The sequence below is a fragment of the Leuresthes tenuis genome, unplaced genomic scaffold, assembly GCF_036924035.1.
Source record: "Leuresthes tenuis unplaced genomic scaffold, fLeuTen1.0.hap1 SCAF_12, whole genome shotgun sequence".
NCBI lineage: Eukaryota > Metazoa > Chordata > Actinopteri > Atheriniformes > Atherinopsidae > Leuresthes > Leuresthes tenuis.
In genome coordinates this window covers 19,714,148-19,728,647 of record NW_027325366.1, presented here as the reverse complement: position 1 = coordinate 19,728,647, position 14,500 = coordinate 19,714,148, and the positions used below count along the sequence as shown (strand labels likewise).

At 39.9% G+C, this 14,500-nt stretch overlaps 3 protein-coding genes across 3 annotated transcripts; all 3 read left to right on the top strand.

Annotated features, from left to right (window-relative positions):
* Positions 1-2,915: 2,915 nt before the first annotated feature.
* Positions 2,916-7,084, top strand: tlr7 (toll-like receptor 7). The gene is made up of 2 exons (XM_072396964.1): positions 2,916-3,384; positions 3,645-7,084. Exons 1-2 carry the CDS (start codon positions 3,370-3,372, stop codon positions 6,789-6,791), a joined length of 3,162 nt encoding a protein of 1,053 aa, XP_072253065.1. The 5' UTR covers positions 2,916-3,369; the 3' UTR covers positions 6,792-7,084.
* A 137-nt stretch (positions 7,085-7,221) lies between these two features.
* Positions 7,222-12,350, top strand: LOC140319363 (toll-like receptor 8). The gene is made up of 2 exons (XM_072396965.1): positions 7,222-7,304; positions 9,031-12,350. The coding sequence occupies exons 1-2, from the start codon at positions 7,302-7,304 to the stop codon at positions 12,118-12,120; spliced, it is 3,093 nt and encodes a 1,030-aa protein (XP_072253066.1). The 5' UTR covers positions 7,222-7,301; the 3' UTR covers positions 12,121-12,350.
* Positions 12,351-13,272: 922 nt separating this feature from the next.
* On the top strand, positions 13,273-13,874 carry tmsb4x (thymosin beta 4 X-linked). Its single transcript, XM_072396971.1, has 2 exons — positions 13,273-13,419; positions 13,505-13,874. The coding sequence occupies exons 1-2, from the start codon at positions 13,320-13,322 to the stop codon at positions 13,531-13,533; spliced, it is 129 nt and encodes a 42-aa protein (XP_072253072.1). The 5' UTR covers positions 13,273-13,319; the 3' UTR covers positions 13,534-13,874.
* Positions 13,875-14,500: the final 626 nt, after the last annotated feature.

The following is a 14,500-nucleotide window of genomic DNA, read 5'->3' as shown; positions in this document are numbered from 1 at the left end:
ATGTCAATGGCACGTGAAAATGAACAGCCACTTCCTTGAATTCTCACAATTCTCACAGAACAAGTTTTGTTCCAGAAACAAAACCGTAAAGAAAAGCCCCTCGTCCCGGGATACGTTCTCTTATGTTTAAACAATTCATCATGTCAGGACTCACTCGAGTCTGAGTGGTGCTGCTTTTTGCATTAGTGATGATGATGATGGTCTGTCGCACTTGTCAAGTTGAACGGTGTTTGCAATGTACAGGGCAAAGGAGTAACAAAAAACATGTTGAATCATGCATACGAGAAAAACAAATCAGTCATTCTAGCAGCTATGCAAGTATATAAGCACAGGGCTTAGGTAATGGCATGGTTAGTATATAGTGTTATGATGCCATATACTAACCATGCCATTGCTCATATCCTGATATTTAGCAGGTATAATGTTACTTGTATTTATCTTCTCTGTTTAGTATGAGTAGAACAAGCAAATTAAAATGTTGTAAGTTTGACATAATGAACAACTTCAACTTCCCCTGATTTGGCCTACTTGCTTGGGTGCACTTTGTGCAGGTGAAGAAATAAGACTTCAGTGATGATTCTGTAACAACAAACCTGAATAGAGTATGAGGTGCTCGTTTTGGACACGAGTATGATATACACAGAGATTTGAAGGAGTTCCAAATGGGATGCAGAAGCCAGATTTATGTGAGACTGATAGATAGCATTTCATTTTTAACCGATAGCATTTCATTCTGTGTACTCTCTTATGTTTCCATTGGCGTATGGCTGCCAATAAACAGGTGTGGGACATCAAGATATTGACAGTGATGAAGTGCTGAAATGCAGCTCTACAGAGACTTCTTAGAAGAGTCTCGTTTTCCAATCTAATAATAATTAGTCTTACTTATTCATAATTTACCTTCTGTTCGCAGCTGGTGTCTCATGCTCAGTAGCCCACCGCTGCTTTCTTGTACGGTGTGTGACATGATTAAAAGCCCACCGGCTGTTGCTTCGGCATTACGTTGTTTTGTGTAATGTCTGTTACTCCAACACTAAAACATCACCTCTAGTTGTTTCCATATACTTAAGAAATGTGAGGGCAAACACTCTACTGAGAGCACAAAGAGTATGTGTACATGACAACTGAAAAATAAATGATCGTGCAATTCCATCCAAAACCAGATTTTTAAAATATATGAACATGTGTTTTCCCAATTGAAATTGTATCAAATCAAACTTCTTAAAGCTGGATTTCTGAAAACTGGCTTAAGTGTTCTGTGCATGCTCCACATTTAGGAAGTTACATTATTTTCTTTTAGTTCCTCCACTTAAACTCAGTGGGGTTGTTAACCTGCACGTTGCACTCAAAGGTGAGCGACATTTGCATTTCTAGCAATTTCATGGTTACCTGCAAATGTTTTGAAGATGTTAAAAACAAAACTGCCAGCCCATAGTTGCATAGAAGAGGGTGCAAGGGATGCTGCATTAGAGGAGGCAAAAAGATGAACTGAAATTGTGGTTCCATTTCCCCCAAACTCTAAACACAACTCCATAACAAATTCTCCCTCATCTCCAAAACTTACAACTCTTAGGTCAGCTTTTAACTTACAACTCCCAAAACCTAATTCTCTAGTTAAACACATAATCATGCAGAAAATCCTATACTTTGCCGTCAAACATGACACAAAATCATTCAAAAACACATAAACTTCAACACAGTCTGACACACCAGGAAGATCGATGTTAAACAATTGCGTAACAGCCTGTAATGAGTGTTGCTGAGTGTTGAAAATGGCTCAGTCCTATAAAGAAATAAGAAGCAAAAAAAAAAAAATCACTTTAATCCTAAATGAACACTTGGTGTAGGCATTGAAATATAAAGCAATTTTTTTGTTTAGCATTGAGCTCAACAAATCAGAGCCCTCTGTCAGAGCAGGAGAATACTATTAATAGTTGGTTGGTGTGTTTTTTTGTATCTTCTTTTGTTGTTGTCTGTTTTGTGTCCTGGTGATAGTGTGTGAACGATTGAGAAAAAACATAACATGACTAGTACAAAGATGTGAGTGTATCTATATGATCTATCATGTTCCATAAATCATTTACACACCAGTATGTAGCCCAAGAATGACAAAAAAACACTTATGTTAGCTTTATTGTTAACATAATTGTCCTTGAAAATAATCTCAAAATCTTGTTGGATGGATTTTTCCAGAAGGGGCTTCATCCCATCATTACAAGTAAGTCTCACCAAGCGTTTTCATCCAGACGTTATGCTTATCTCTTCACCAGGGAGACAACATATGTAGGTAACTTCATTGTAAATTAAAATGTATTGTATTTATTTGTTTCTTCCTTATGCTAGTATGTTCTAGGATGGATAAGAACGATTTAACAATGGACGTGGTGATCGTGATATAAAGGAATGTGAGAGTGGGTGCGTACAGTTGAGGGTGGGTGTTCAGGAGTGTCCTTAGGGAACTATGAATGTCTGTAAGTAAAGTTGTGCTTGTCATTTTCGTAAATGTCAAAGAAGAAGCAACACTTTAAAATGGTCATGGTGCTTGAGGAAAAGTGGATGGCCAGAGTCATATTCATCCTCCATGCATCGTAGATATTGTAATCAAATTTATCCAATCTGAACTGTCAAGACATTTCCTCAGAAAAAAACCGGACAGTCTTGTGTGTGCATCAGCTGAGCAGTGATAAAAGTTGGCCCGTCGGTACAATGGCCCACAAATATGATGATGGGATGGCTAGAATGACAGTTTTAAATAATGTGTTATCGTTGTAAAAGCAGCTAATCGGGAAGAAGTGGACTGAATCTGTACATTTGGTAAAGGAACAGACATGCACGCTATGTACACAGGTGAGGGGGAATCCTTCTCAGTCAAAGTAGCCACAGATTTCAGAAAAAAATGTTTGCTTGGTTTACCATGCAAGTCTGCAAACCTAAACCCTGCACATAGGTTTCACTTTCCCCTGTAGTTTAAACAGAAATGAAACCAGTCTTGGCACTGATGGGAGGCAGTTGATAACCCATAAGTCCTCCATTTGTGCTATTATACTATCCAAATAGATCCTCAAATCCCCGATCCCTCTATTATAACTGAATTACTGTCTTGATGATCTCAGCATGGAGCATATGTCTATAAAACAAACGGCACTCGATCAAGCATTCCGGACGTGTCAAAAGTTTTGTATGCGTGTGGTTTGTAACAATAAGGAAGCGATGCCAGCTAAAATTATACAAACATTGGGTTAACACAGACACCTGTTACTTTCATACCATCTCCTTAGAATTGATTGTGAGTGCTACGACTCTTTCAGTACTCTACTCAGCTTGACGACAGATCTCAAAGCGGGACCTCTTCACATTCTCAGAAAAATAATGTCTTTCCATCTGGTGAGTGTAAGCTTATTTGTCCATATACTCCGCAATATTGTGATTCATATGCAGTTAAATGAGGGATGATTTGCTCAGAAGGGCTGTATACTACAAGCTGATGTTGAAAATGAAATGTTAGCCTGTGCCATTTTGTTGTTTAATCATGAACTGGAAGATTCTGTACTTAACTTGCTCAAAACATTGATTTTGATGGCTCTATATACCATATACATTAGCTTTTCACTTATTTCTCAAAAGGTGATTATGTCTTTGTACAGATGTGTGTGGTGCTGCTCGGCCTGTGGTCTTGTTTCATTATGACATCAACCGGAATTTCTTACCCAAAAACCCTGCCATGCGACGTCAGCGAGGTCAACAATGGGAGTGAGGTGAAAGTGGACTGCACCGAGAGAAGCCTCAAGGAGATTCCCCGTGGCATCCCAAGAGACACAACCAATCTGACTCTCACCATCAACCATATTCCAAAATTAAACCTAACCTCCTTTCGGGGTCTGGAGAACTTGACTGAGATTGACATGAGGTGCAACTGTGTGCCAATCAAAATTGGCCCCAAGGACAACATGTGCACAAAGAGTGTTGTGATTGAGGAAAATGCTTTTACTGCACTGAGGAATCTCCGAGCACTGTATCTGGATGGAAATCAGCTCTACAGTATACCTAAAGGCCTGCCTTCGAATCTGATCCTGCTGAGTTTGGAAGTGAATCATATTTATTATCTTTCGAAAGCAAACCTCTCTGAGATCAGAAATATTCAGGTGCTTTACCTCGGTCAAAACTGCTACTATCGCAACCCCTGCAATGTCTCCTATTACATCGATGACGGCGCATTTTTACAGATTAACAATTTAACATTATTGTCTCTTAAGTCTAACAACTTGTCCTTTATTCCACATCAGCTACCCACAAGTTTAAAAGAGCTGTATCTCTACAACAACAACATTCAAAAGGTCACGGATGAGGATTTCAAAAACTTAACAGACCTCGAAATTCTTGACATTAGTGGAAACTGTCCTCGATGTTACAATGCCCCTTTCCCGTGTAACCCATGTCCAAATAATGCACCACTTGATATCAGCAAGACAGCATTTAATATGTTGACTAAACTAAAGACATTACGTATGCACAGTAACTCCCTGACAAGTGTGCCTTCTGAATGGTTTGTCAGCACAAAAGAGCTCAGAGTGCTTGATCTCTCATCAAACTTTTTAGCAAGAGAGATGGGATTCACTTCCTTCCCTTTATTCCTGGGCAAACTAAAAGAGCTAGACCTGTCATTTAACTACGAGCTTCAGAGGTATCCTCAGACACTGAGTCTGAGCTGTAGTTTCTCCTATCTCAAGTCACTCAAAATTCTCAGGCTGAAGGGTTATGTGTTTCAGCAGCTAAAGAGAGAGAGCATCGATCCTTTAAAACTTCTACCAAACCTGGAGGTCATAGATCTCGGCACAAACTTCATAAAAATGGCAAATCTTAGCATCCTGATGGAGTTGAAAAATTTTAAAATAATCAGTCTGTCTGACAACAAAATATCTTCTCCTTCTGATGGCCAAGATACTGTCGGTTTCACTGGAGCGGAACCCTCACTCTGGTCTCCCATGTCACCTGCCGATCAGTACCAAAATAAGGACGTGAGAGAGATTCATTACTTTCGATATGATGAGTATGCACGAAGCTGCAAATACAAAGATAAGGAACTTGGAATAATTACATCCTTTGTCAATAAGGAATGCAGTAAGTTTGGTAAAACCTTAGATGTAAGCCGAAACAACATATTCTTCTTGCATGCTAGATTTTTAAATCTGAAAGAGCTGAGATGCCTCAATCTGTCCGGAAACGCAATGAGCCAAAGCCTGAATGGTTCTGAATTTACCAATCTGAGAGAGTTACAGTATCTGGACTTCTCGTGGAATCGTCTGGACTTGCTCTACTCAACCGCTTTTAAAGAGCTGCAAAATCTGGTCATCTTGGATATAAGCAATAACAACCATTATTTTGAGTCAGAAGGCTTGACTCACTTGCTTAATTTTACTAAAAATTTAAAGAAGCTCAAGGTACTACTGATGAACCATAACAAAATCTCTACTTCCACCAACACAGAGCTGGAAAGTGAATCCCTTGAAAGGTTAGAATTCAAAGATAACCGCTTAGATATGTTGTGGCGGGATGGGGATACTAGATATGTCAACTATTTCAAGAAACTGATTAATCTGACTGTCCTCGATATCTCCCACAACAACCTTAATGTTATTCTACCAGATGTCTTCAGTGGTCTGCCAGACAAGCTATCTGAGCTCTACATCAAAAACAACAAACTGAAGTCTTTCGACTGGGGGAAATTAAAACTTCTACGTAATCTAAGCGTCTTGGATCTCAGTGGAAATCACCTAACTACTGTTCCACGCATGCTGTCAACCTGCACAACATCCCTTGTAAAACTCATATTACATAAAAACCAAATCCAAAAACTCACAGCAAATCTACTCAAGGATGCCTTCAGCTTAAGATATCTGGATCTTAGTTTTAACCACATACAGTACATTGAAAAATCCACTTTTCCAGATGATGTTATCGAAAAGATGAACATGTTGCTCCTCCACAAAAACAAGTTTCTGTGCACCTGCAACGCCACTTGGTTTGTCACGTGGCTCAACAAGACAACGGTGACCATCCCTCAGCTGGGCACAGATGTTACCTGTGCCGCTCCAGGTGCACAAAGAGGTCATCCCGTGGTTTCAGTGGACTTGCTGGCCTGCCAGCATCCCTTCCTGTCCATCATCCTCTACACCCTCATGACGTCCCTCGTACTCAGCTTCCTCACTCTGTCCATCTCCAGCCATCTCTTCCTGTGGGACGTGTGGTACATCTACCACTTCTGCTGGGCGAAGCTGAAAGGCTATGGCCGCCTGTACTCCCAGAGCGCTGTCTACGATGCATTTGTGATCTATGACAAAGAGGATCCCGCAGTATCAGAGTGGGTGATGAAGGAGTTGTGCGTTCACCTGGAGGACCGCGGAGAGCGCCGCCTGACGCTGTGTCTGGAAGAACGAGACTGGGTCCCTGGTTGTCCCCTGATTGACAACCTCTCCCAGAGCATCCACAAGAGCAAGAGGACTGTGTTTATACTCACTAAAAAGTACATCAAAGGGGGGAATTTCAGGACAGCCTTCTACATGGCCAACCAAAGACTGATGGATGAAAGAGATGATGTAATAGTACTGATTTTCTTGGAGAAAGTGCCTTGCAATTCAAAGTATCTACGATTACGGAAGAGACTGTATAAGAGGTCTTTACTCGAGTGGCCAAGAAACCCGCAGGCACAGCCATACTTCTGGTTCAGCCTGAAGAGTGTATTAGCTACTGAGAGCCATAAACAATACAACAATCTCTTCAAAGAGACACTGTAACAAGAACAATACACTGAAACACACACTTCCCCCTTCATTGCTCTGAATGTACTTCTGTGTCTGCATTCTAATATGGAAATAATGTGTCATTCAAATGTAAGCAGAAGTTTTAAAGTTTTAAATGTACTAATTTACTTTTTACGGGATGGATTTGCACTCCTTGCCAGCCTTACATAGGATTATGACGTCATTTTAGAAAGAGATGGGTGTGAAACAACAAACACTTATTCAAAACAGGGAACTGAAACATGTACTTCTGCAATTCACTTGCTACTTCTCTCCAGCAGATCTTCTTGTGTGAACCAGTGTGCAACTTCAATGTGCAGCTTTGGCCACATGGGTACTTGTATAAAGAAAGAGATAGCGTAGGCTTGCTTTGACTCATAGTGTCCTGGAGATGCAGCAAAGGTGCTTTTTTTTACGAGAATAGATTTTTCAAACTATTTCAAAGTGCCGAAGTCAACTGGTTTAAAAGTTGAGATTACGAGGAATTAGTACAGCCTATGTACAATGGTGAGTTCACTTATTTTTATAGTTTTATGTGTCAGACTGAAATAATAATCAGGGATTTCATATTGCATGTTTTTGGTATATATATGTTTATATACCTATGTTTCTCCTGATTTTGTGCTAAAGGTTTATACAGCTTAATAAGACAATGAATATTGACTGAAAAAACTGTTCTTTCTGTGTTATTTGTTGGAAGTTATTTTGGCTTATTGAAAATATATTAAACAGTAAATACAATATACAAAAAAAAAAATCAGGTTGTCGTTTTTCTGTCAGTTTACTTTGTCCCGGAACAACAGTTAGATTTCAAGAGATGACAAACGGTGCAATTACATGTTCAAGTGCAGCCACACATTTTTTTCAACGAATGTTGTCATGGTTTAGATTAAAAATCGCAGTGCATTTGACACGACTGCGTCAGTTCACAGGCTTTCTGGCTTTTCTACCCGTGGGTGTTTTTGCAGTAACTTTTAGAATGAACAATTTTTGACTGTTACATCATCAAATGTTATACAGTCTTGCTCAAAAGGACTAACGCTAACAGAGCTCACAGTTAGACAAAATCAAAGAAGACGAGTTATGCCAGTTGGAGTCTTGTTTTACTTATTTTAAATTACTGCCACCTGCTGGTGCCATATTGTGCAACAATGTCTAACAAGTGAAAGATGGGTTAAGTATCGAAGTCTGCCCTTAGCTGTAAGTAAGGTATCAGATGTGTATTGCTCTTCCAGACCTGCAGTTTTGATCTATCTTCATCATTTGAAGACACACTCATTTTTTTTCTTGTTTTTTCTTATTAATTTTTCTAAAGATTAGGTCAAAGTCGGTAATTAACAATAAAATCTAAAGTGTTCTGTTCAAAATCTGTTTCGAAGGGGCTCAGATAAAAATCCTCTGATTTTTGGAGATTGTTCAAAAACAATGCTTAGGTTTTTATGTGTTTTAAGTCTGAATATTAATAAAAGCTAAATACGCATACAAAGCGTTTGGTTGAGTAGCAAGTTGCCTCTTTTTTGCATGATGGTAATACTGAATGAGCCGGTCAGACATAAACCCAGCGGTCTATGGGGTCAGAGCAGCCCAGATCACTTTAGTTCTAACTTAACAGTTGAAAAGTTCATCAAAAAACCACAACGAAGTGATAGTAATCACAAAGAGACAAATAATTACTAAATGCATGCAAATGGAAATAAAAATTTGCATGTTTTATTGTCTCAAAGGGATTAAAGGTTCTTCCAAAAATGGACATGCAAATTGACCACAAAAAGGCACAAAATCACTTCAGTTACCTAAATTGTAAAATGATTACAAATGACCTCAACGTTAATGACAAATCTGACATGATGATACTCATCGCTGTCATAATGATGAGTATCTGCTATGTTTGCTTGATGTGATCATTCCTCTATTCCTTATTTTTCAAATGAGGTGGCTGAGGCCTCATATTAACTTCATATATATTTTACATTTACTTTAAAAACTCTCTGCAAACAAAGGCTATAGCTAGTGTTCCTTGTTACATTTTGAAAGGAGACTAAGAGGTGAACTCTTAACGTCCGTTATGAACCAGACAAATTAGCATAGAAAGCAGAACTGAGCTCAAGGTATATGGGTGTTAGACTAGCGCTAAAACACATTTATAAAAAGTTGTGATTTGGATGTGACTTATGCTGAAAACAATTACATGTTCAAGTTGCTGAATCTGACTGATTTAATGATTTGTCCACAGAACACAATGTGTTGGATTCACCTCCTGCTTCTCTGTCTGTGCTGCCATCATGAGATCACAACTGCTGCAAGCAAGCCTTTCTGGATGTTACCACAGTTCCCCTGTGATGTCACAGCCGTCAATGCTTCTGAGGTCCAGTTTAACTGTAAAGGGCGTCATCTGCATAAAGTGCCTAATGACATAACTAGTAATGTCACTGATCTTGACGTATCAGAAAACTTCATTAAGAACATTACCGTCCAACCCTTTTCCAAACTGCTCAACCTGACTCAGCTCAATCTCAGCTGGGCAAACAAGAACAGCAAAGTGATCATTGCTGCAAATGTTTTTAAAAACCTAACAAAACTGCGCAAGCTGAGACTGGCTGGTAATTGTCTGAAAGGAATTCCAGAAAATCTCCCCCTCGGTGTGAAAGTCCTTGACCTAAACAATAACAAGATTGTTTTCCTGCACAACAGCAGCTTCGCCGACTTAACAAACTTGACAGAACTGCACTTATCCAAAAACTGCTACACGTGGAACCCGTGTGGAGAGCATGTCAAAATTATGGACAACAGTTTTGCTGCCCTGACCAAACTTCACTCTCTGGACTTGTCGTTTAACAACTTAAGCAGTGTTCCCAAAGGATTACCCAAATCATTAACCATGTTGAATGTTGCCTCTAACAAAATACAGTACATGTATAAAGATTATTTCCATGGGCTGCTTAACTTAAAAGACCTTAGAATACAAGGGAACTGTCAAAGATGTCAAAATGCTCCATATCCTTGTGTAGTTTGCGTCAACACTTCTCTTGGAATTGATGATGATGCATTTCAGAGTCTAACACAGCTTGAGTCACTGAACCTGGGCGGAAACTCACTGCAATACCTGAATCCATCTTGGTTTAAAAGTCTGAACAAGCTTAAAAGGCTGTACCTGTCATTTAACTTCTTACTAAAAGCGATTACTGAGGAGGCCACATTTCTACGATACCTTCCGAGGCTTGAAGAGATACATTTGGCTTTCAACTTTGCTCTTAAGCTTTATCCTACAACAGTAAACCTTTCAAAAGAGTTTTCAAATCTCATATCATTACGAACTTTGAACATAGAGGGTTTGGTCTTCCAGAATATTGGACCGAGCACACTCGAACCCCTGTATGAGCTCAAAAATCTGTCAGTGTTGAATTTGGGGACTAATTTTATCATTCATACTGATGTCAGTGTATTCAGAAAATTCCGCCACTTGAAAATGATATATCTTGCAGAAAACAGGCTGTATCCCATTCCAGAGACAACCCCCCCAATTCTAAGAAGGGGAATATCAAATCAAATATCTGACCTTTCCATTTCACCGTTCATAAAACCCCATCCAGACGGCACTGCTAATAAGCCATCACATAGCCTTGTAAAGCAGGACTGCTTTGACTCTGGAAGAGTTGTTATCCTCAGCTCAAATAACCTGTTCTTTATTTCTCCGAAGCAGTTTGAGGGCTATGGAGATATCGCATGTCTCAACCTCTCAGGGAATGGATTTTCAGCAGCACTCAATGGCACAGAGTTCTCCGTGCTGCCTAATCTGACATACCTGGACCTGTCGTTCAACAAGATCGATCTGGCCTATGACGACGCCTTCAAAGAACTGCAGAAATTACAAGTGCTGGACCTCAGTCACAATGCGCACTACTTTAAAGCATATGGGATAACGCATAATCTAAATTTCATAAAAAACCTGCCTGTTCTTAGAGTGCTGAATATGAGTTATAACTGCATTTCCACCTTAACAACAAAACAGATGCAGAGCATCTCATTGGCAGAACTTCAGTTCACACACAACTTTCTTGGAACTCTTTGGAAAGAAAGGGATGGCTCCTATGTGAGACTTTTCACTGACCTTACTAATTTGACAGTTTTAGATATATCCAACAACTATATTTCAAAGATTCCACAAAGTGTTTATGAGCATTTGCCCAGTAACCTCATCAAACTACGCATCAGCCATAACTTACTTACTGACTTTTCGTGGAAGGCGCTACGGTTTTTCAATCAACTTCAAATTTTAGACCTGAGCTTCAATTCTTTGTCTCACCTGGCAGGTATTAACTCAAACATGACCCACACTTTGACTTTCCTTGATCTGAGCCATAACCAGATTTTTCACTTGGAAAAGGGATTTTTTAAGGGGCCAAAAAGCCTTGGGACTCTCAGCCTGAGCTACAACAAACTGACCACCATCAATCAATCTACCTTCCCGACAGGACCTGAAAATCAAATCAAGACTTTATTCTTGGAGAAAAACCCCTTCCAATGTACTTGCGATTCGTTAGATTTTATTGTATGGATTGAAAAAAGTAATGTAAAGATTCCTAGATTGACAACTAAAGTGACATGTGACACACCAGCAGACAAGAAGGGTAACATACTGATAAACTTTGACATTAGACAGTGTGTAAACGATAGTCAGGCATTCCAGATGTACATTCTCACAACTGTCTTCATTATTGTTTTCATGTTTGTAGCAACAGTTTCTCACTTATTCTACTGGGATGTTTCTTATGTTCTGCACTATATGAAAGCGAAGCTGAAGGGTTACCGATCTCTGCATTCAACAGATAACGTTTATGACGTCTTTGTCACATACGACACCAATGACCCGCATGTCTCTGAATGGGTGATGAGGAATCTCCGCATGAAACTGGAAGAGGAAGGAGAGAAGCATCTGCCTTTGTGCCTGGAGGAAAGGGATTGGCCCCCTGGGGTCCCTTTAGTTGACAATCTCACTCAGAGCATCCAATATAGTCGCAAAACTATGTTTGTCTTGACAGAGGGCTATGTTAAGACTGGTGTCTTCAAGTTGGCAATGTATCTGGCCCACCAAAGACTGCTGGATGAAAATATGGATGTGATCGTGCTGCTGATGCTGGAGCCCGTCCTGCAGCATTCACACTTCCTGCGTCTGAGGAAGAGGCTGTGTGGGAAAAGTGTTGTTGAGTGGCCGAGAACTGCAGCCGCGGAGCCCTGGTTCTGGCAAAACCTGAGGAATGTCATTAGAGTGGATAATCAAGTGATGTACAACAAGACATATTCAAATTACTTCACGAGCAAGTAAAGCAGGGTGACAACCTGGCTTGTAATGTTATTTTGTTGTACAAAGGTCTGGGCTTGGTTCTCCACAATTTGGCTCTTTAGAAAATACAAAACAATTTGTCATTTCCGCTGATCCTGAATAATAACTGAAGTCTTTTGAATGTGTGTAGAAACAATACTTTATGTAAATAAATCAATTTCAAATGTGTGCTTTTTTTGCAGATTTTGGCTAAATACTAAGTGTTAATTTAACCAACAAGACTTTCTATATACCTTTTATTCAAATTTTATTTTTGGTTGTCTGGAGTCAGGAAAACTGAGGCATACGCATCCTAAATTTCCCGCACAAACCTTTTAATTACACTATGCATCTGACCTCGCCTTCAGCATTCTGCTTTTCATGCAGTTGCTGTTCTCAACCGCATGGGGTCGCAGCTGTTAAAGTTTAAACAAAGGGCTGTGTGTTCACTTAAACTACAAACTCATCGTCCTACTTTGAATTTAAATCTCTTTGTAAACCACATCTCGTTCGCTTTTTGGCGAGTCAAAAACATCTATAACCGCCTCTGTGGTATGCACAGCTTCCTAATGTCCGGAGACAACGACTCGTGTCAATCATTAATGAGATACAGCTGGTTATTTTTTCTTAAATATACACGTATACTTTTCAAAGTTTTTTTTTTTTTTAATATTATTGCCTGGGCTTGTTCAACTTTTGCCTCTTATCACGCTAAAAATTAGAGCGGGAGAGCAAAGCATTTTCTGTACAAAAAGGGCAAAAGACGTGACGTCATGGAGTCATTAACATACTGAGGGGTATTTAAAGGATGATTGGGGAACGGAACAACACTCTGCTCCTGTGTGACTGAGTAAAGTTGTGTGATTTCGCTGAGTCGTAAACTGGTAAGTGGCAGTTGTAATTTTACCTTTAGGCGTCACGGTTCCGTTTGTTCTTTTTATTTTTTGTTTGGCGTTGTCTTTGTTAAACCTCGAACTACGTGTTTTTGTTTTTTAGAAAGTCGTATAGAATTTTTATATTTGGAATAGAATAGCCCCCAGTTTACACGGTTGTAACAAACCGGAGGTGGTCATATTTGCGTTGCTGAGCCGTTTTTTTAAGCTTTTGGATGCCGCTGGCTAATGCTAATGTGTGCTACTTGACTTCATTTGAGGTGAAATTAATACTGGTGAGTTTCTTGTCTGTTTAGAACCTCTGCAAGCATGTCTGACAAACCCGACATCACAGAAGTCACTACCTTTGACAAAACAAAGCTGAAGAAGACGGACACCGAAGTGAAGAACATACTGCCAACTAAAGAAGGTATGTATTGCTCAAAGTTCCTTTCAATGCACATTTGGTCACTGTGTTCCACTTTCTGGCTTTGACTCTTCCTCTTCTTTTGCAGTCATTGAACAGGAGAAGGCAGCGTCGTAAGGACCGGTCGTCCCATGATGAACATTCCACAAGCTTTGCCTATTTCTACCTTTTTCCAACATGCATTTAAGTTCCAGCACATGCAATCAACAGTAGTTGTAGCCTATCACCATTCAACTTGACCAGATGGCTCTCTGTACAGTATAGTGGGGCTTCATGTCAGCATGGGATCCTGGTCACTTTTTTGCTAGGTTTGCGTTCCCAGTGCGCCAGTGACGAGCTGGCATGCTGTGACACGGACTTGCACTGGATGAGTTTTGAAGCCCTGCTCCGGCCACAAGTTGTCTCTTGTAAATTTGGAATGCACAAGTTCGAATATGCAAAATAAACTAAAGAATGAATTGCCTGCCTTGCACTGTCTCTTTTCATCCCTCATAAATCCTCCTCCCGGAGGAGGTTCAGTTTTTAAATTTGACGAATCACAAATTTTGCATCTTGTAACTCACGACTTGAATAATGTGGCAAGTGTTTATTAATACATTGCACAGATGCAGTGTTCGGAAATCCCTTTAACACTCTAAACTATCATTTGTAGCAGACCAGCTCAAATTGCATCCAATGAAGGGCCCTAAACTGCCTTGTGATGGCACAAAGTTGTGAGTGACTGTTGCAACCTGCCCATGTGTTCACTAAAAGGCACCGTATTGCCTCAAACTAGACCACTAAGACGAGGTAAATGAGATTTGCTCAAGACTGATCAATGCAGTGGTGCTTTTCCCCAAAAAGCATAAATGGTGGTGACCTCATTTAAAGTATATCTTTGATGCACACTTGGTAGAGACTTACCTGAAAAGTGAAGGGGGAAGAACATTCTGCTTCATTCTTTTGCACCGAGTCAGCTGTATCTTTGACTACATGAGATTACATAAAGCAATGTTGGACTAGAACAGCTGTGCTGAGACAATGGCCTCTGCTCAGGGATTGGCACAAGTTCACATTCATCCCTTTTCCCATGAGGCTGCATTTA